This window comes from Rhinoraja longicauda, chromosome 3, assembly GCF_053455715.1.
Source record: "Rhinoraja longicauda isolate Sanriku21f chromosome 3, sRhiLon1.1, whole genome shotgun sequence".
In the NCBI taxonomy this organism is placed as follows: domain Eukaryota; kingdom Metazoa; phylum Chordata; class Chondrichthyes; order Rajiformes; family Arhynchobatidae; genus Rhinoraja; species Rhinoraja longicauda.
The window spans coordinates 11,053,608-11,075,640 of NC_135955.1; the positions used below are offsets into that span (position 1 = coordinate 11,053,608).

At 46.7% G+C, this 22,033-nt stretch overlaps 1 protein-coding gene across 5 annotated transcripts in view; it reads left to right on the top strand.

Annotated features, from left to right (window-relative positions):
• The window catches only part of LOC144612030 (ephrin type-A receptor 5-like), a 317,322-nt gene that overhangs the window by 187,339 nt on the left and 107,950 nt on the right, over positions 1 to 22,033 (top strand). For all 5 annotated transcript variants that reach the window (XM_078431503.1, XM_078431511.1, XM_078431540.1 and 2 more), the window contains exon 5: positions 1,787 to 2,122. In XM_078431503.1, coding sequence (XP_078287629.1) covers positions 1,787 to 2,122 — 336 coding nt within the window. The remainder of the gene's footprint in view (positions 1 to 1,786; positions 2,123 to 22,033) is intronic.

Here is a 22,033-nt window from a genome sequence, read left to right on the forward strand (position 1 = left end):
CTCTCTGGAGCAGAGGAGATTAAGAAGGGATTGAAGTATGTACAATTATGGGGGACCTCAAGAGGGCAGGCAGAAGGAAACATTTTCCCCCATATCGAGGTAAGGGGCAAGGCGTCAGAGGGGGTATGAGGGGGATCTTGTTCAGCCAGAAATTGATCACTACCTGGAATACAACGGTTGATTCTAAACAAGGGTCTCAACCCGAAACATCACCCATTCCTTCTCTCCAGAAATGCTGCTTGCCCCGCTGAGTTACTCCAGCATTTTGTGTCTATCTTCGGTTTAAACCAGCGTCTGCAGTTCCTTCCTACACATTCAATGATCAATTGATTGAAAGATGCGGCATATAAACAGGCTCTTCGGCCCATCAACTTAATGCCGATCATCGATCACACAACCTTTCCATGTCATCCTGCTTTCTCAAGTGTTTGACGGCAACTGGACCTGTACTCGCTGGAGTTTAAAAAAATGAGAAAGAATTGAAACGTACAGAATTGTGAAAGGCTTGGAGCCTTGAAGGAAAGCAGGGAATGTCACTGTTACACAAAGTAACGTCCCATGTCCCTGGCATTTACAGAGTTGTAGAGCATGGAAACAGGCCCTTCGCCCTCCCCACGTTGCCCACGGCAACCAAGCTGCTCCATCTACACTAGTCCCACCTTCCCACATTTGGCCCAAATCTCTCTGAAGCTTGCAGTGCATAAGGATGAGGGGTGATCTTACAGAGGTGTATGAGATTATGAACGGTGGAGATAGGGTGAATGCAAAGTATTTTACCCAGAGTCTCACGGTAAGTTTAAGATGAGAGGGGAAAGATGAAATAAGGACCTGAGGGGCAATTTTTTCACACAGAAGGTGGTAGGTATATGAAATGTGCTGTCAGAGGAGGGAGTTGAGACAGATCCTATAACAACATTTGGACACAGATCCATGGATAGGAAAGGATTAAAGGCCGGCACGGTGGCTCAGCGGTTGAATTGATGCCTTACAGCGCCAAAGACTCAGGTTCGATCCTGACTACCGGTGCTTGTTGTCTACATGGCGTTTATACATTCTCCCTGTGACCTGTGTGGGTTTTGCCCAGGAGCTCCAGTTTCCTCCCACACTCCAAAGACGTACAGGTCTGTAGTTTAATTGGCTTGGTAAAATTGTAAATTGTCCCGAGTGTGTTTAGGATAGTGTTCACGTGCGAGGACCGCCGGTCTGCGTGGACTCAGTGGGCCGAAGGGCCTGTTTCCACTCTGTATCTCTAAACTAAACTAAAAGGATATGGTCCAAATGTGGGCAGGTGGGTCCAGCGTAGGTGGGGCTCTTTGGTCGGCACTTGCTTCACACAAAGGGTGGTGGGTGTGTGGAACAAGCTGCCAGAGGAGGTAGTTGAGGCTGGGACGATCCCAACGTTTAAGAAACAGTTCGATAGGACAGATGTGGATGGATTTGGACCAAACACGGACAGGTGTGACAGGTGTAGCTGGGACATATTGGCCGGTGTGGGCATGTTGGGCCGAAGGGCCTGTTTCCACACTATCTATGACTTTATGGCATGGGGGCTGGTTGGGCTAAAGACCTGTTTCCGGGCTCGATCACCGTAAAAAGGAATTCATTGTGAGATGTTAATCTGGGGAATGTGCAGGCTGAAGAAGGGTCTCCACCTGGAAACGTCACCCATTCCTTCCCTCCCAAGATACTGCCCGACCCGCTGAGTTACCCCAGCAATTTTGTCTCTACGAACGTGCAGCGCAGGCGTGCAAGCATTGCATGGTTTTTACGTTCTTGGTGTTTCCAGGGCCTCCCTCAGCCCCACTGAACGTAATCTCCAACATCAACAACACCAGCGTGATCCTGGATTGGAGCCCCCCGGCCAACGCGGGCGGGAGGAAGGACCTGGCGTACGTGGTGGTGTGCAGGAGGTGCGGCGTGGATCTGCTGCAGTGCGGGGAGTGCGGCGCCGCCGTCCGCTACATCCCACAGGAGGCGCGACTGAGGAACACCTCCGTGATGGTGGTGGACCTGCTGGCTCACACCAACTACACCTTCGAGATCGAAGCGGTGAACGGAGTGTCCGAGCTCAGCCCCATCCCCAGGCAGTTTGTGTCCGTCAACGTCACCACCAATCAAGCAGGTAAGGGAAGATATAAGAAAATAACAGCAGATGCTAGTACAAATCGATTTATTCACAAAATGCTGGAGTAACTCAGCAGGTCAGGCAGCATCTCGGGAGAGAAGGAATGGGTGACGTTTCGGGTCGAGACGAAGGGTCTCGACCCGAAACGTCACCCATTAGTTCTCTCCTGAGATGCTGCCTGACCTGCTGAGTTACTCCAGCATTTTGTGAATAAATCAAAAAGCAGGTAAGGAAGATGGGTCGAGATTAATGTCTCATTTAATGTTTTTTGCTTATTCTTAATTGCTTACTATATGTTCCTGTTGACACTTGCGAGCGGAGCACCAAGGCACATTCCTCGTATGTGTACATACTTGGCCAATAAACATATTCATTCATTCATTCATTCATTGACCTACAGGTGCCTGAAAATGTGTTTTCTTTTTCACCGGCAAAGTAACACAAGAGTCAAGAGAATTAAGAGTGTTTTATGGTCGTGTGTCCCAGATAGAACAATGAAATTCTTACTCGCAGCGGTACAACAGAATATGTAAACATAGTACATTGTAAACAATATAAAAAAGTTGTTATATATACACATACTTAAAATACACATATATACATAACATATATATAGATGTATATATATATCTATATGTATGTGTCTTTGTGTGTATGTGTGTATATATATATATATATATATATCTACACACACATATGTGGAGATGAGGAACGCAGAGCCAGATCTATCTTATTTGTTTGCTTCGGCCACCGGACTCCAGGGCCACACACAAACTTCAAATAAGCTCTGAACTACATAGATGATTATTGCAATATTACACACACACATACATGAGGCCATTTCAAAAAAAAAAATCTAAATGCACACACCGTATTGTTTCTAAATTATAACATAACCTGCCTCCTGCAAAAAGTCTATCCCCTACGTCTAATTCGTCCGTCTACGCCGCATCTGCGCCTGGGATGAGGTGTTTCACCAGAGATGTCCTCATTCTTTAGGAAACGGGGCTTCCCCTCTTCCATTATAGATGAGGCTCTCACATGGGCCTCTTCTATATCCCGCAGCTCCGCTCTTGCTCCCCCTCCCCCCATTCGTAACAAGGACAGAGTCCCCCTTGTCCTCACCAGCCACCCCATCAGCCAGCGTATAAAGTTTAGCAAAATAAATTGAAAAGTAGTTTGAATGAAAATATGTTGATTTTCCTTTCATGGACAACCAGGAGGGAACATCGTTATTGGCATTATTACTTTCTCTGGCTTTATCACAAAGGAATACAGTTGATTAAGTTACCTTCCTGATCGATGAAGTTAAGGAATAGGTCCTCGTGGTCTGCCAGTGATTGCCCTCTGTAAAAACATCACAAGGAGTTTTTAGTGATGCAGAGATTGTGTGGGAAATCAGTGCAGATTAATTAAAATGGACTCTGGAGGTTTGATGCATGGTATTGCCTATCATGCACAAATGATCACTGCTGCATGTTAGGCAGGATTAATTGCTCAGGATTTTTATATTATATTTATTTGCAAATATCTTCTTAGGGTGCAACATATCGGATAACAGCACCTCATATTTCGCGGTATATTTTGTGGTAAGATGGTTCAGTTGCCTGATATCAGTTGGGAAGAAACTGTCCCTGAATCTGGAGGTGTGCGTTTTCACACTTCTGTACCTTTTGCCTGATGGGAGAGGGGAGAAGAGGGAGTGGCCAGGGTGCGACTCGTCCTGGATCATGCTGCTGGCATATCTGGTTTGATGCTGGTTTGATGCAGTTCATGCACAAATGATAACTGCTGCACGTTAGTCAGAATTCATTGCTCAGGGTTTTATGTTTATGTTTATCCCCAAATAGCTTCTTAGGATGCAACATATTGGATAATTTGGCTAAGACCAGTTTTGACACACACAGTCCTGATCTTAATAGGTTGGTTTCGAACATAAAACTGCTTTGCATTTTGGCAAGCATTGGACTAAACGTGGTGCAGTGATGAGGGAGTGCTGCTTTGTTGAAAGCACCGTGCAAGGGATGGGATGTTAAGCCGTTTTTCTTTTAAGATCCATAACGAGTACAAGATGTGGCCTTCTTAATCAGGCTCGTGGAGAAGCATCAGATTCCTATTTATTTGAATGTGATGATCTGTGAACATATAGTTTGAAAATATAGGGCGGCGCGGTGGCGCAGCGGTAGAGTTGCTGCCTTACAGCGAATGCAGCGCCGGAGACTCAGGTTCGATCCTGACTACGGGCGCCGTCTGTACGGAGTTTGTACGTTCTCCCCGTGACTGACCTGCGTGAGTTTTCTCCGAGACCTTCCGTTTCCTCCCACACTCCAAAGACGTACAGGTATGTAGGTTAATTGGCTGGGCAAATGTAAAAATTGTCCCTAGTGGGTGTAGGATAATGTTAGAGTGCGGGGATCGCTGGGCGGCGCGGACCCGGTGGGCCGAAGGGCCTGTTTCTGCGCTGGATCTCTAAATCTAAATCTAAAAAAAAATCTTAAAAAATGACCTGCAGATGCTAGTTTAAACCGAAGAGATACAGAAAAGGCTGGAGTAACTCAGCAGGACAGGCAGCATCTCTGGAGAGTAAGAATGGGTGGCGTTTCAGGTCGAGACCCTTCTTGTCATGTTTAGTTTAGTTTAGTTTAGTGTCGAGATACAGCTCGGAAACAGGACCTTCAGCCCACCGAGTCTGTACCGACCGGCGATCCCGACACACTAACGTTATCCTTCACACACTGGAGACAATTTACAATTTTAATGAGCCAATTAGCCTTCAGACTTGATCGCCTTTGGAGTGTGGATGGAAACCAGAGCTCCCAGGGAAAACTTCGTACAATACAATACAATACAATACAAAAGAATACAATACAATATATCTTTATTGTCATTGTACAGGGGTACAACGAGATTGGGAATGCGCCTCCCATACGATGCAATAATTTAATTAGCAAGTCAGCAACCCAGCGAAACAAATTGTAACAGTTTTAAGACAGAATAAAATGCAAGTAGATCTGTGCCGGATCACTGTGCGATGTGACCATCCGGCTCAGCAGGACCGGTTCATAGCAGCTATGGCCCTGGGGATGAAGCTGTTCCTGAGTCTGGAGGTGCGGGCGTAGAAGGCCTTGTATCGTCTGCCCGATGGAAGGAGTTCGAACAAACTGTTGCAGGGGTGTGAAGAGTCTTTGTGGATGCTGGTGGCTTTTCCGAGGCATCGTGTGTTGTAGATGCCCTCCAAGGCTGGTAGCTGTGTTCCGATGGTCCTCTGAGCTCTATGGACTACCCGCTGAAGAGCTTTGCTCTCTGCCTCCGTGCAGCTGAGGTACCACACGGGGGTGCCATGTGTTAGGATGCTCTCTATGGTGCAGCGGTAGAAGGTCGTCGGCAGCTGTTGGGGTAGACGGCACCTGTAGTCAGGATCGAACCCTTGTCTCTGGCACTATAAGGCAGCAACTGTACCATTGTGCCCCCATTTTGTTCTTGCTTTTGCATTATTGTATAAATCGTCATTTGTTTTCTTTGTCATCCTAGCCAAAATTGATGTAGTGGTTTGTTTTGTTATGTATTCTTGCGGCACTCCGGTGACTGCATGAAATAACCTCTTCCACCCATACAAATCCACACACTTCACAAAGCAGTTCCTTTCAATAGAGGATCCAGTCCTCTAGTGAGCTGCACCTGACTACATAAAGACCAATGTGTGTTATGTGGAAATAAGAACAAAATGGAAAGAGATACAATCGCCCCGAGCGACCATTAAGTCTGATGTCACAAATATATTTGCTACATTTGGTAAATTTGGTTTTAAATGGTAATGCACACATTAGTAACGTTTAGCTTTAAATGGTAATTGAGCTTCAAATGAGTTTTACCTCTGGAAATAATCATAATTTTTCAAGCCAGTTGCACTAACTCGACTGGCTTTACCGTGCAATAAACGTTATTGCCTTATCATGTATCTGTACACTGTGATGGTTCGATTCTATACATGTATCGTCTTTCTGCTGACTGGTTAGTACGCAACAAAAGCTTTTCACTGTACCTCGGGACATAGAAACATAGAACATAGAAACATAGAAAATAGGTGCAGGAGTAGGCCATTCGGCCCTTCGAGCCTGCACCGCCATTCAATATGATCATGGCTGATCATCCAACTCAGTATCCCGTGCCTGCCTTCTCTCCATACCCCTGATCCCTTTCGCCACAAGGGCCACATCTAACTCTTAAATATAGCCAATGAACTGGCCTCAACGACCTTCTGTGGCAGAGAATTCCACAGATTCACCACTCTCTGTGTGAAAAAAAACTTTCTCATCTCGGTCCTAAAAGACTTCCCCCTTATCCTTAAACTGTGACCCCTTGTTCTGGGCTTCCCCAACATCGGGACACGCGACAATAAACTAAGCTGGCATATGACTGTAGCACTCTAATGCTGGAATACTCAACACAACAGGCAGCATCTGTGGAGAGAGAAGCAGAGTTAACGTTTCGGATTAAGGAGCTTTCATCATGAAATATTGATTTGTTTTCTCTCCGCGGACTTGCTGCCTGACCTGCTACCTTTATCGAACATTTACAGCTTGTAATTGGACAAATTAATGTGATGAAACAAAATACAGAGCGGAGGTGCAGAACCTGGCGGACTGGTGCTCTGATAACAACCTGTCCCTAAACACCACCAAGACCAAGGAGCTGATCATCGACTTCCGTAGGTCACATAATGGGGAATACGCCCCGATCTTTATCAACGGGGACAGTGTGGAGTGAGTGTCCAGCTTCAAGTTTCTGGGCACTCACATTTCGGAGGACCTAACATGGTCCAATAACACTGCTGCGCTGGTCAAGAAGGCACAGCAACGACTGTTCTACCTAAGAACACTGAAAAAGTCTGGTCTACCCCAACAGCTGCTGACGACATTCTACCGCTGCACCACAGAAAGCATCCTAACGCATGGCATCCCTGTGTGGTACCTCAGCTGCACAGAGGCAGAGAGGAAAGCTCTTCAGCGGGTAGTCCGTAGAGCTCAGAGGGCCATCAGAACACAGCTACCAGCCTTGGAGGGCATCTACAAAATTTTTTGCGGGACATGGGTGTCACTGGAAAGGCCCACGTTTATTGCTGAGGATAAAGTGAATCTCCAGTCTGTTTGCGCCAACGGAATACAACCTTCTAAATGTGCAATCATTGAAATGAAACGAGTTTATTTTCCATGTTGAAAATTGCAACAATATAGCTGACAGGATTTGGGTACCCAGGCCCAGCCAAATTGTACTCATAAGGTCAAAAGTGATAGGAGTAGAATCAGGCCATTTGGCCCCTCTAGTCTACTCCGCCATTCAGTCATCGCTGATCTATCTCTCCCTCCTAACCCCATTTTCCAGCCTTCTCCCCATAACCCTTGACACCCGTACTAATCAAGAATCCATTTATCTCTGCCTGAACAATATCCACTGACTTGGCCCTCCACAGCCTTCTGTTCTGCTTGACATCCCAAAAGAAAATTCAATGATAATTCTGCAAAGAGAAAGAATATCCACAGAGCCGTGCCTTCCAATTTATAACTCTACAAAGTGGGCACGTGGTGATAATTCATGATAATTTGTGGGCAACAAAAGTCATGCATTCATTTGCAGCACATGCTAAATAAGAATTAAAGTAAAAATTAGATGCAAATTCCTCTTTGCAATGGGAGCTAAATTGACGTGTTATTTGCAGATGGTTTTGGGAGTGTGATTTTTTTTTTTTTTTAACTTGCCATCTGTTCTCGGTGGTGGCATCACCGACATATAATGGGAAGAGAAGCCACCTGATATGAAATGCAGTTCTCAATGCACGAGCCCTGCAGGGAGGAAACGAACTTGTCGAATATTGATTGCTAATTGGCACCAGCAGTGCGTCCTCACCCATAAATTAGGGCCTCATTCGACAATCGGGGTAGGAGCAAGTACAGCAGGGGCTTGTGTGTGTGTGTGTGCGCGTGTGTGTGTGCGCGCGTGTGTGTGTGCGTATGTGCGCGTGTGTGCGCGTGTGTGCGCGTGTGTGCGCATGTGTGTGTGTGTGTGTGTGTGTGTGTGCGTGTGTGTATGTATGTATGTGTGTGTGTGCGTGTGTGTGTGTGTGTGTGCGTGTGTGTGTGCGTGTGTGTGTGTGTGTGCGTGTGTGTGCGCGTGTGTGTGTGTGTGTGCATGCGTGTGCGCGCGCGCAACTCATCAGGAAGGCTGGCTCCGTCCTGGGGGCGGACTTGGATTCACGGGAGGCGGTCTTTCAAGGGGAGGATGCTCCCCAAACTGCGGAGCATCTTGGACAATACAGCTCACCCCCTCCATGACACACCGGTCAACCTGAGGAGCACCTTCTGCAACAGACTGGTTCCACCAAGATGCAGCACAGAACGCCACAGGAGATCCTTCTTCCCTGTGGCTAACAGACTGTACAACTCCTCCCCCTTCTGTCGTGGGGTAGACTGACTCCCCTCCCCCCACCCTCCCCGATTTTTGCACGTCCCCCAAGCCTTTCCACACGTCACTTTAATTCCATGTTTCATGTATTTTGTGTTTTTATGACTGTTGGCAGATCAATTTCCCTCCTGGGATAAATAAAGTTCTATGGTATTGTATCGTATCGTATCGTATCGTAACTCTGAGACTGCGTCTGTTCGGTCTGTTTCTGATCCCATCCTGTTTCACCTCAGATCCCCGGATCCTTTATCCGTAGCTGAGTCCTGGGATTTATGTTGCTGTATCCAGCCACTGCATCATGTCATTAGTTGAGCAGAGCAGGAGGCCGGCAGGGGTGCGGGAGGAGGGAGGGGGGGGGTTCCAAGAGAAGGGGGATTGTTGGAGACGGGAGAATGAGTCATCGCTGGCACTTGGTTCACACAAAGGGTGGTGGGTGTATGGAAAAAGTTGCCAGAGGGGGTAGTTGAGATTACTTCCAACAACAAATATCACCAACAACTTCTCCCGGATCATGCATTCTGAAGCAATGGCCAAGAAATTGAGGAGGAGTTGATTAGCAAGTGAATCAGGTGGAGGAGAGAGAATGGAGTGTGGCACGGTGGCGCAACGGTAGAGTTGCTACCTTACAGCATCAGGGACCTGAGTTTGATCCTGACTGCGGGTGCTGTCTGCGTGGAGTTTGTACGTTTCTCCCCGTGACCTGCGTGTGTTTCCTCCGAGATCTTCGGTTTCCTCCCACGCTCCAAAGAGGTACAGGTGTGTCGGTTAATTGGCTTTCTATAAGTATAATTTGTACCTCGTGTGCGAAGGATATTGTTAAGTGCGGGGATCACTGGTCGGCGCGGACTTGGTGGGCCGAAGGACCAGTTTCTGCGCTGTATCTCTAAACTAAAAAAATCAGAAACTCGGGGTGTATTATTTATTCTTTCGTTTCTTCGAAGATAAGAGTTGGTGTGAGTAAAATTTTGTTTGAGATTTTTTTTCACAGGCACAGTCCTATTTAAATGTCATATTTGCTTCACCTCCAATGGATGGAGCCCCTTCTGATGAATTTTTCTTATTAATAATGCATTTGTGGAAAGCGTGTGACATTGAAGGTGTTTCTGAAGGAAGGTAGCACTGACTTTTAATGATTTGCCAGCTCAAAGCTTCTCGTGAACTAACGCAGTTATCAATTATGTGTTGCAAAACATAAACATAACTCTGGTTTTGAAAATTAAATTGAATTAATAAGTGGGTTATGCCATCAACATAACATTGAGATTGAACATCGGTGTCAGAGAACTAATAGCAAACTGAATGATATATTTCTGAACAGCATTTAAACATTTTGTTTGACACAAACAGCGATTTATATATTTTTTAGTTTTAGAGAGATAGCGTTATAGAGATACAGAAGGCTGTGGAGGCCGTCAATGGATGTTTTTAAAGGCAGAGATTGATAGATTCTTGATTATTACGGGTGTCAGGGGTAATGGGGAGAAGGTAGGGGAATGGGGATGAGAGAGAAAGATAGATCAGCCATGATGTGAATGGCAGTGTAGACTTGATGGGCCAAATGGCATAATTCTGCTCCAATCACTTTTGATCTTATCAACGTGAATTTTTTAACTGGTTAAAAATGAGGGTGGCACGGTGGTGCAGTGGTAGAGTGGTAGAGTGCTGCCGCCAGAGACCCCGGTTCGATCCTGACTGCGGGTGCTGTCTGTACGGAGTTTGTACGTTCTCCCCGTGACCGCATGGGTTTGCTCTGAGTTCTTCGGTATCCTCCCACAATCCATGTACAGGGCCCTAGTGAGACCACACCTGGAGTACTGTGTGCAGTTTTGGTCTCCAAATTTGAGGAAGGATATTCTTGCTATTGAGGGCGTGCGGCGTAGGTTTACTAGGTTAATTCCCGGAATGGCGGGACTGTCGTATGTTGAAAGACTGGAGCGACTAGGTTTGTATACACTGGAATTTAGAAGGATGAGAGGGGATCTTATCGAAATGTATAAAATTATTAAGGGGTTGGACACGTTAGAGGCAGGAAACATGTTCCCAATGTTGGGGGAGTCCAGAACCAGGGGCCACAGTTTAAGAATAAGGGGTAGGCCATTTAGAACAGAGACGAGGAAAAACTTTTTTAGTCAGAGAGTTGTGAATCTGTGGAATTCTCTGCCTCAGAGGGCAGTGGAGGCCAATTCTCTGAATACATTTAAGAGAGAGCTGGAAAGAGCTCTTAAGGATAGCGGAGTCAGGGGGTATGGGGAGAAGGCAGGAACGGGGTACTGATTGAGAATGATCAGCCATGATCACATTGCATGGCGGTGCTGGTTCGAAGGGCCGAATGGCCTTCTCCTGCACCTATTTTCTATTGTCTATTGTCTATTGTCAAAGGCTCACAGGTTTGTGGGTTAATTGGCTTCTGTAAGTTGTCCCTAGTGTGTAGAATGGAAGTAGTGTATGGGTGATCGCTGGTTGGCGTGGACCCGGTGGGCCGTAGTATACGCTGTATCTCTAAAACTGGGGAAAAGAAAAACTATAAACTAATTTTGAAAATAAATCTTTCAAAAACAATTGATTTCCTGACTGGAACTCTCATTGGATAGATTTTTATTTAGATTTTAGAGATACAGCGCGGAAACAGGCCCTTCGGCCCACCGAGTCCGCGCCGCCCAGCGATCCCCGCACATTAACACTATCCTACACACACTAGGGACAATTTTTACATTTACCCAGTCAATTAACCTACGTACCTGGACGTCTTTGGAGTGTGGGAGGAAACCGAAGATCTCGGAGAAAACCCACGCAGGTCACGGGGAGAACGTACAAACTCCGTACAGTACGACGCCCGTAGTCAGGATCGAACCTGAGTCTCCGGCGCTGCATTCGCTGTAAGGCAGCAACTCTACCGCTGCGCCACCGTGCCGCAAAGATCTTTGTCATGCTGACTTAAAGACACACTGATCCATGGCATTCTCTGTATTATCTTTGGAATGACCAAATTAGTTTGAAACCCATCAAAAAACAGTGGGCTGAATGGGACTCTGTGCACCGATCTTTGGCTCTTCACGGTAAGCAAATGCAACAAGATGTTAATCCAGAAGAAAAGGCTTTCGGCACATTGGTCTTCAACAGTCAGAGTATTGAGTATAGACGTTGGGAGGTCATGTTGCAGTTGTACAAGACATTGGCGAGGCCACATTTAGAGTATTGTGTTCAGTTTTGGTCACCATGTTATAGCAAACATGTTGTCAAGTTGGGAAGGGTGCAGAGAAGGTTTATGAGGATGTCGCCAAGACTTGAGGGCCTGAGTTATAGGGAGAGGTTGAGCAGGCTAGGACTCAATTCCTTGGAGTGCAGGATGATGAGGAGTGATCTTATAGAGGTGTGCAGAATTATGAGAGGGGAAATGCACAGTTCTTTGCCTAGAATAGGGGAATCATGAAACAGAGGACATAGGTTTAAGGTGAGGGGAGAAAGAATTAATAGGAACCTGAGGGGTAACTTTTTTTTCACACAGGTTGATGGGCACATGGAAAGAGCTCCTGGAGGATGTAGTATCATAACATTTAAGGGGCAATTGGACAAGTACATGGATAGGACAGGTTTGGAGGGTTATGCACGCAGGTGGGACTCGTGTTGATGGGGTATTGATGGGAATCTTCAAAATGAAGATGAGGAATTTCTTTAGCCAGATTGTGGTCAATCTGTGGAATTCATTGCCACAGGCAGCTATGAAGCCAAGTCATTGGGTATTTTTAAAACAGAAATTGATAGATTCTTGAGTGTTAAAAGTTAGGAGGAGAAGGCAGGAGAAAAGGGTTGAGATGGAAAAACATTTATTCACAAAATGCTGGAGTAACTCAGCAGGTCAGGCAGCATCTCAGGAGGGAAGGAATAGGTGACGTTTCGGGTCGAGACCCTTCTTCAGACTGATGTCAGGGGGGCGGGACAAAGGAAGGATATAGGTGGAGACAGGAAGATAGAGGGAGAACTGGGAAGGGGGAGGGGAAGAGAGGGACAGAGGAACTATCTAAAGTTGGAGAAGTCAATGTTCATACCGCTGGGCTGCAAGCTGCCCAAGCGAAATATGAGGTGCTGTTCCTCCAATTTCCAGTGGGCCTCACTATGGCACTGGAGGAGGCCCATGACAGAAAGGTCAGACTGGGAGTGGGAGGGGGAGTTGAAGTGCTCAGCCACCGGGAGATCAGGTTGGTTAAGGCGATCGCCGAGCCTGCGTTTGGTTTCGCCGATGTAAAGAAGTTGACATCTAGAGCAGCGGATACAATAGATGAGGTTGGAGGAGATGCAGGTGAACCCCTGTCTCACCTGGAAAGACTGTTAGGGTCCTTGGATGGAGTTGAGGGGGGAGGTAAAGGGACAGGTGATCGTCCATGATTGAATGGCGGAGTAGACTCGATGGGCTGAATGGCCTCATTCTGCTCCTACGTCGAATGGTCTTATGGTCCTATGAGAGGCAGGTACCTGCATATGTTACTGGGACCTACCTGGGCAATTTGCTAGCACTGGACTTTGACTGACCTCGAGTGTGTGGTGCTGAAACAAGCTTCAGTAAGAGCGGCACGGTGGCGCAGTGGTAAAGTTGCTGCCTTACAGCACTTGCATCGCAGGAGACCCGGGTTCAAAACCTGACTATGGGCGCTGTCTGTACAGAGGTTGTACGTTCTCCCCGTAACGGCGTGGGTTTTCTCCGAGATCTTCAGCTTCCTCCAACGCTCCAAAGACGTGCAGGTTTGTAGATTATTTGCCTTGGGTTCGTATGCTTGGTGTAAGTGTGAATTGTCCCTAGTGTGTGTAGGCTTGTGTTAGTGTGTGGGGATCGCTGCTCAGTGCGGACTCGATGGGCCGAAGGGCCTGTCTCTAAACTAAACTAAACTAAGTAACAGCGAAGGCTTGTTCGATGTAAAGAGCACACAGATGGTGTTGACAAACAAGCGCCTATGGGACCATTTCAATTTGACTTCCACTGATGCGATAAAAATTCATTCAAAGAATTGAAAGTACAAGACACCTGAGAATTAGTACAAAAACTGCACATAAATTGTATTGAAACAACACCATCATAACTTTGCTTCGTGCTCTGCTCAAAATTTTACACCTGCATTTGGACCAGCCAAATCACCAGAAATTGGCATGTTATAAGGTCATATGTGATAGTAGAGTAGGGCCATTCGGCCCATCAAGTCTAGTCCGTCATTTAATCATGGCTGATCTATCTCTCCCTCCTAACCCAATTCTCCTGCCTTCTCCCCATAACCCCTGACACCCGTACTAATCAAGAATCTATCTATCTCTGCTTTAAAAATATCCATTGACTTGGCCTCCACAGCCTTCTGTGGCAAAGCATTCACTGGACGTTTTCAAGAGAAAGTTAGATTTAGTTCTTAGGACTAACTGAATCAAGGGATATGGGGAGAAAGCAGGAATGGTTACTGATTCTGGATGATCAGCCATGATCATATTGAATGGCGGTGCTGGCTCAATGGGTCGAGTGGCCTACTCCTGCACCTATTTTTTATGTTTCTATGTTTTTAAGTCAGTGCGTTTCCTCATAGATGACTTGAGCACGTGCCCATCTCACTAGCGCGGAAGCATAGTTCAAAATGGAGATGTTTTTTTCACGTTGGCAGCTCCTTTGAGTTTGACGAAAGGCCAGAGTATTCCCTTCGATGCTCCTCTTTGGAATGATGAGGTGAGGAGTGTTGGGGGTTGGGAGCTGGGGGCATGTAGGTTGACATGGTTACCAGCAGATTTGTTCAGCTCTGGGGTCCGGCGGCTGGAGTTGAAGGGGAGTGTACTCATGGGAGGTTGGGGCTGACAAGATCAACTGATAGATGGGCTACCGCAGTGCAACCTCACGCAGCTGACAGAAGCAGGGTTGGGAAAGGAGGCATTGGTAGCGAGACTGCCGTCGATCTCCCATTATCCAGAGGGATTCTCAGCCATGTTCGTCTCAAGGTCATGTCAACTTACTCAACTCATAAACAAAATCGAGACCGAGCGCAGACTGGGTGATCGTTTCGCTGAACACCTCCGCTCAGTCTGCCTTGGCCTACGCGATCTCCCAGTTGCCAAACTCTTTAACTCCCCCTCCTATTCCCACACTGACCTTTCTGTCCTGGGCCTCCTCCACTGTCAGAGTGAGGCCAAATGCAAATTGGAGGAACAGCACCTCATATTTCACTTGGGCAGCTTACAACCCAGCGGTATGAATATTGATTTCAAGTTTCTAATTTCAAGTAACCCTTGCTTTCCCTCTCTCTCCATCCCTCCCCCACCCTACTTTCAGGTCGGGAAACATCACGTATCAGGACCCTTCTTCCCGATCCAAAACATCACCTATCCATGTTCCCAATGTTGGGGGAGTCCAGAACAAGGGGCCACAGTTTAAGAATAAGGGGTAGGCCATTTAGAACTGAGATGAGGAAAAACTTTTTCAGTCAGAGAGTTGTGAATCTGTGGAATTCTCTGCCTCAGAAGGCAGTGGAGGCCAATTCTCTGAATGCATTCAAGAGAGAGCTGGATAGAGTTCTTAAGGATAGCGGAGTCAGGGGGTATGGGGAGAAGGCGGGAACGGGGTACTGATTGAGAATGATCAGCCATAATCACATTGAATGGCGGTACTGGCTCGAAGGGCCGAATGGCCTCCTCCTGCACCTATTGTCTATTGTCTATTGTCTATTGTTGTCCAGTTTAATTCAGTTTAGTTTTTTATTGTCACATGGTACAGTGGGCATGGTACAGTGAAAATCTTTTGTTTGCGTGCTATCAGTCAGAGAAAAGATTATACAGCAATACAATCAAGCCGTCTACAGTGCACATATGAAGAATAAAGGGTACAATGGTGGCGCAGCGGTAGAGTTGTTGCCTTACAGCACTGACATCGCCAGAGACCCTGGTTCGATCCTGGCCACGGGTGCTTGTCTGTACGGAGTTTGTACGTTCTCCCCGTGACCTGCGTGGGTTTCCTCTGAGAACTGGTTTCCTCCCACACTCCAAAGACATACAGATTTGTAGGTTAATTGGCTCGGTGTAAATGTAAAAATTGTCCCCAACGTAGGTCAGTGTTAGTGAATGGGAACCCGCCTGTCGGTAAGGACTCGGTGGGCCGAAGGGCCTGATTCAGTACTGTATCTGTAAACTAAACTAAACTAAACATTTAGTACAAGATATAGGGATGCTGCCTGACCTGCCGAGTTACGCAAGTGCAATTTAAACTATTGGTTCATTTCTTTTTAAATGTTGATGATTGTCAGAAGCATTTAAAAGAAAACTCAAAGGTTCTTTTAAAGCAATGAGTTGGGGAGAAGCCATATGTTGAGGATCTGGTACCCGAAGGGTTGGTCTCACTCCACAACAGGTGTCCATGGTACCAGGCTAGAGTCAATGGAACTGCAAGACTGTACATGGGGAAATCAGACTCGGAGAAGGCATAGATGCGAATACAACCCAGCTTTACATTACCTCAAGGCAAGGGTGGCTTGCATGAAGTAAGTGTGTGAGTTTACACACACTATGTCCCCGCTACACTAGTCCCACCTGCCCGCGTTTGGTCCATATCCTTCCAAACCTGCCCTATCCATGTACCTGTCCAACTGCTTCTTAAACATTGTGATAGTCCCAGCCTCAACTACCTCCTCTGGCAGCTTGTTCCATACACCCACCACCCTTTGTGCGAAAAGGGTACCCCTTAGATTCATATTTAATCTTTTCCCCTTCGCCTTAAACCTATGTCCTCTGGTCCTCGATTCACCTCCTCTGGGCAAGATAGTCTGTGCATCTACCCGATCTATTCCTCTCATGATTTTGTACACCTCTGTAAGATCCCCCCTCATCCTCCTGTGCTTTCTGCTGCCTGGATAGTGCAATTACTTTCATTCAGAGAGAGTAAATATAACTTGTGATGTCGTTTTTTTGTGGTTCTGTTCAATGAGGACAATGATTGAGGATTTAATTAAACCTGTCGCAGGACTGCTGCACAGCTGTACAATAGTTTCTGTACAGCAAATATTGAAAGATGTAACGACATTCTGCTGTATTTGAGCAGTGCAGGGAAAATTACCAAAGCACAGACTAACAGGAGAATAAAAGCCTGAAGAAAATCCTGTATAACATTTCTGCTTGACATTGTTAACAGCAATGGCATTAAACAAGAAAGTCTTCAAAGTGTGAAACTCTGTGGAAACACCAGTGAAGAAAAGACAAGAAAAATCTCATTTAGTTAGAACCATGGCTGGGCAAACACATTTCTGTCAATCGTGCGGCTCCTGTAATATGTAACTTGAAAACATGAGGTAACCCTTACAGTACCATCGCATCACTAAAACCTGACAGCGATGCAAGCTCATTACTAAGTTCATTAGTTTTAGGAGCAGAATTAGGTCAGACAGCCCATCAAGTCTACTCTGCCATTCAGTCACAGCTTATCTATCCCTCTCACCCCCATTCTCCTGCCTTCTCCCCATAAGGTTAATTGGCTTGGTAAATGTAAAAAATTGTCCCTCGTGGGTATTAGGATAGTGTTAATGTGTGGGGATCGCTGGTCGGCGCGGACCCGGTGGGCCGAAAGGGCCTGTTTCCGTGCTGTATCTCTAAAACTTAAAACTAAAACTTAAAACCCCTGACACCCGTACTAAGCAAGAATCTGTCAATCTCCGCCTTAAAAATATCCATGGCCTTCTGTGGCAAAGAATTCCACAGATTCACCACCCTCTGACCGAAGAAATTCCTCCTCACTTCCTTTCTAAAGGTGCGTCCTTTTATTCTGAGGCAATGTCCTCTGGTCCTAGCCTCCCCCACAAGGGGAAAGATCCTCTCCACATCCACTCTATCCAAGTCTTTCACTATTCTGTGCGTTTCAATGAGGTCCCCCCTCATCCTTCTAAACTCCAGCGAGTACAGGCCCAGTGCCGTTAAACAATCATCACATGTTAATCCATTCATCCCCGGGATCATAAGAGAATTTAGAGAACGCCCACTCACTAAAGTTACATACTCATGGTGTTGTATGATAAAAGGCCAGTGATGGCCAGGGCGGCACGGTGGGGCAGCGGTAGAGTTGCTGCCTTACAGCGAATGCAGGCCCGGAGTCTCAGGTTCGATCCTGACTACGGGCGCCGTCTGTACGGAGTTTGTACGTTCTCCCCGTGACCTGCGTGGGTTTTCTCCGAGATCTTCGGTTTCCTCCCACACTCCAAAGATGTACAGGTATGTAGGTTAATTGGCTTCTGTAAGTTGTCTCTAGTGTGTAGAATGGAAGTAGTGCATGGGTGATCGCTAGTCGGCATGGACCCGGTGGGCCAGAGTAGGGCCGTAGTTTTTAGATAAGGGGTAGTGTAAAAAGTGATGTATGCTTTGTATCTGACAGGCATCTACCCGAGCACAGGAAGCATCTGTCCTACACCATGTGTCTCGCAAGTTGGCCAATTTGCAATAAAGAGTGATACAAAATGCTGTTGTAAATGAACAGGTTAGGCAGCATCCTGCCTGACCCACCCAGTTATTCCAGCTTTTTATATCTTTTAGACTTTACTTTAGACTTTAGAGATACAGCGCGGAAACAGGCCCTTCGGACCCACCGAGTCCGTGCCGACCAGCGATCACCCTGTACACTAAGATATTTATTTCACAAAATGCTGGAGTAACTCAGCAGGTCAGGCAGCATCTCAGGAGGGAAGGAATGGGTGTCGCTTCGGGTCGAGACCCTTCTTCAGACTCATTAACCCTAACTTTCACTAACCCTGTACACTAACACTATCCTACACACAAGGGACAATTTACAATTTTACCAAAGCCAATTAACCTACAAACCTGCACATTTTGCTTCCAAGATGGCGCCCAACCCAGGCGACTATTTGCCTGATAGCCACAGAAGCAGATTTACAATCATCTATTACAATCGTTCCACACTCTTAAATCTCTGCTCCAACAGCAACATTTCTTACTTTATCAGTGCACTGTGAATGGCTCGATTGTAATCGCGTATTGTCTTTCCGCTGGCTGGTTTAGCACGCAACCAAAGCTTTTCACTGTACCTCAGTACACGTGACAATAAACTAAACTCAACTGAACTGGTCTTTGGAATGGGGGAGCACCCGGAAAAAACCCACGCGATCACAGGGAGAACGTACAAACTCCGCACAGACAGCACCCATAGTCAGAATCGTACCTGGTTCTCAGGAGCTGTAAGGCAGCAACTCCACTGCAGTACATTATTTTGTAAATCAGAATCTGCAGTTCTTGTTTCTACAATTTGTAATAAATAGAGTTTGTTTTGAGCGTAGACCCTGGACTCCAAGTGAATTTCTCCCATCGACAATCAGAACTGGGTTTCTGACGAGTGGTTGTCAAACTGAAAGATTAACCCCTTCTCTCTTCCCAGCTTGTGTAGGAAAGAATTGCAGATGCTGGTTTAAATTGAAGATAGACACAAAATGCTGGAGTGCCTCAGCGGGACAGGCAGCATCTCTGGAGAGGTGGAATGGGTGACGTTTCGGGTCGAGACCCTTCTTCGGTCTCTTTTACCTTCCCAGCATTCTCTGTTATGAGAGGAATGAATAGGATGGACAATCAGAATCAGGATGGAAAAAAAGTATAAGTAAAACGGCGGCACGGTGGCGCAGCGGTAGAATTGCTGCCTTACAGCGAATGCAGCGCCGGAGACTCAGGTTCGATCCTGACTATGGGCGTCGTCTGTACGGAGTTTGTACGTTCTCCCCGTGACCTGCGTGGGTTTTCTCCGAGATCTTCGGTTTCCTCCCACACTCCAAAGACGTACAGGCATGTAGGTTAATTGACTGGGTAAATGTAAAAAAATTAATTTAAAAAAAATTGTCCCTAGTGTGGGATAGTGTTAATGTGCGGGGATCGCTGGGCGGCGCGGACCCGGTGGGCCGAAGGGCCTGTTTCCGCGCTGTATCTCTAAATCTAAAAAATCTAAATCTATACCTTAAACTTTAAGAGGAGCAAAGTTTAGATTTAGATTTTTTAGATTTAGAGATACAGCGCAGAAACAGGCCCTTCGGCCCACCGGGTCCGCGCCGCCCAGCGATCCCCGCACATTAACACTATCCTACACCCACTAGGGACAATTTTTACATTTGCCCAGCCAATTAACCTACATACCTGTACGTCTTTGGAGTGTGGGAGGAAACCGGAGATCTCGGAGAAAACCCACGCAGGTCACGGGGAGAACGTACAAACTCCGTACAGTACAGCGCCCGTAGTCACGATCGAACCTGAGTCTCCGGCGCTGCATTTGCTGTAAGGCAGCAACTCTACCGCTGCGCCACCGTTTAAAGGAGGTTAGTTTAGTTTGGTTTATTTAGAAATACAGCATGAAAACAGGCCCTTTGGCCCACTGCGTCCACCCCAACCAACGATCACACATATGCTAGTTCTATCCTACACACCAGGGACAATTGATCGAAGCCAATTAACCTACAAACGTGCAAGTCTTTGGGATGTGAGGAGAAACCAGAGCACCCGGAGAAAACCCACGTAGTCGCTGACAGCACCGTTAGTCAGGGTCGTACCCAGGTCTCCAGTGCTGCACGGCAGCAAATTTACCGCTGCGCCACTGTACCGCCCCAGTGTGCGGTGCAAGTTTCTCACACAGAGGGTGGTCAGTGCCTGGAACGTGCTGCTGGGGGTGGTGGTAGAGGCAGACACTATAGTGGCATTTAAAAGACTATTGGATAGGCACGTGGATATGCAGGGATAATGGGTTATGTGCAGGACGGTCTCAGCATCAAGTTCAGCACGGACACTGTGGGCCGAAGGGCCTGTTGTTGCGGTGTACTGTTCTACATTCTGTGTCTAATGTAGCTGAGGTACCTGGATTTAGGTTATCCCAGAAATGAGTCCAGCGTGAACTTTGCCCTTGAGACTTATCACAGAACTTCCGAATGTTCCTGAATTTAATTAGAGTGGGGAGTAAGGGAGGTTGGGTGCTCCCATTAATATTCCGTTTTAATGTAATGTGCAAGCTCTTAATTATTTTAACGCAAAGTGATAGATTTGTGGAGATATTTTGCAGGGCAGGACTCAAGTGTGGGTCGGGCTGCCTCGATCCCATCTGTGATCAGCCTTGAAGCTGTGCCTTCCTGTGGGAGATTGCCTCGTTTTCCCAGGCTCTCTGAGTTGAACGATACTGCACCAGGCAGGATAATCACGTAGGCACGGTGAAATCAGAGTACAATTTTCATTTTGTGTCGCATGGAAATAGGAATTTAGTGCTAATTTGATGGCCCAGATTTTCACTGCTGCCTGCGCTCGCCGAAGTTCGTAAGTGATGGAAGCAGAATGAGGCCATTCGGCCCATCAAGTCGGCTCCGCCATTCAATCATGGCCGACCTATCTTTCCCTCTCAACCCCATTCTCCTGCCTTCTCCCCATAACCCCTGACACCCCTGAAGTTAAGGATCTCCGGCAAAGCACCTCATCCCTCATTCCCCGGGAAAGCTCTTCCCGATCGTAGAAACATAGAAAATAGATGCAGGAGTAGGCCATTCAGCCCTTCGAGCCAGCAAGCCATTCAATATGATCATGGATGATCATCTAAAATCAGTACCCCATTCCTGCTTTTTCCCCATATCCCTTGATTCCTTTAGCCCTCAGAGCTAAATCTAACTCTCTCTTGAAAACTGCCTTGTGTAGGAAGGAACTACGGATGCTGGTTTATACTGAAGACAGAGACAGAGTGCTGGAGTAACTCAGCAGGTCAGGTAGTATCTCTGAAGAAAAAATGGGTGATGTTTCGGGATGGGACACTTTTTCAGTCCTCTTTCCATGCTGTGTCTCTAAACTAAATTAAGGGGTGAGCAGTAATTGCTGAATCTACCGGTGATACCCAGATGTGGATGTTGAGAGGATGTTTCCACGAGTGGGAGAGTCTCGGACTAGGGCATAGCCTCAGAATTAAAGGACGTTCCTATAGGAAGGAGATGAGGAGGAATTTCTCGAGGGTGGTAAATCTGTGGAATTCTTTGCCACAGAAGGCTGTGGAGGCCAAATCAGTGGATACTTTTAAGGCAGAGATAGATAGATTCTTGATTAATACGGGTGTCAGAGGTTATGGGGAGCAGGCAGGACAATGGGGTTAGGAGGGAGAGTCAGATCAGCCATGATTAATTGGCGGAGTGGACTAGATGGGCCGAATGGCCTAATTCTGCTCCTACAACTTATGATTCCGATAGTTCAACAAATAAATATATATTTTTAATTTTGCCAGTGGGATTTCAACCTATAATTTTCGAACTTGAAAGGGAGGTTTGGGATATCTCAGGCATCAAATAAATTACCGATGATCTAAAAGTCTGCTTCAGCCTTTGATGCACAATGGTAGAAAATTTCTGCTGAAAATGCACAGGTACTGAACCTACATGTACCGGATCAATGGTGTGGAGTCCACCATCCTTCAATATTAGACTCCCTGTGACCGTC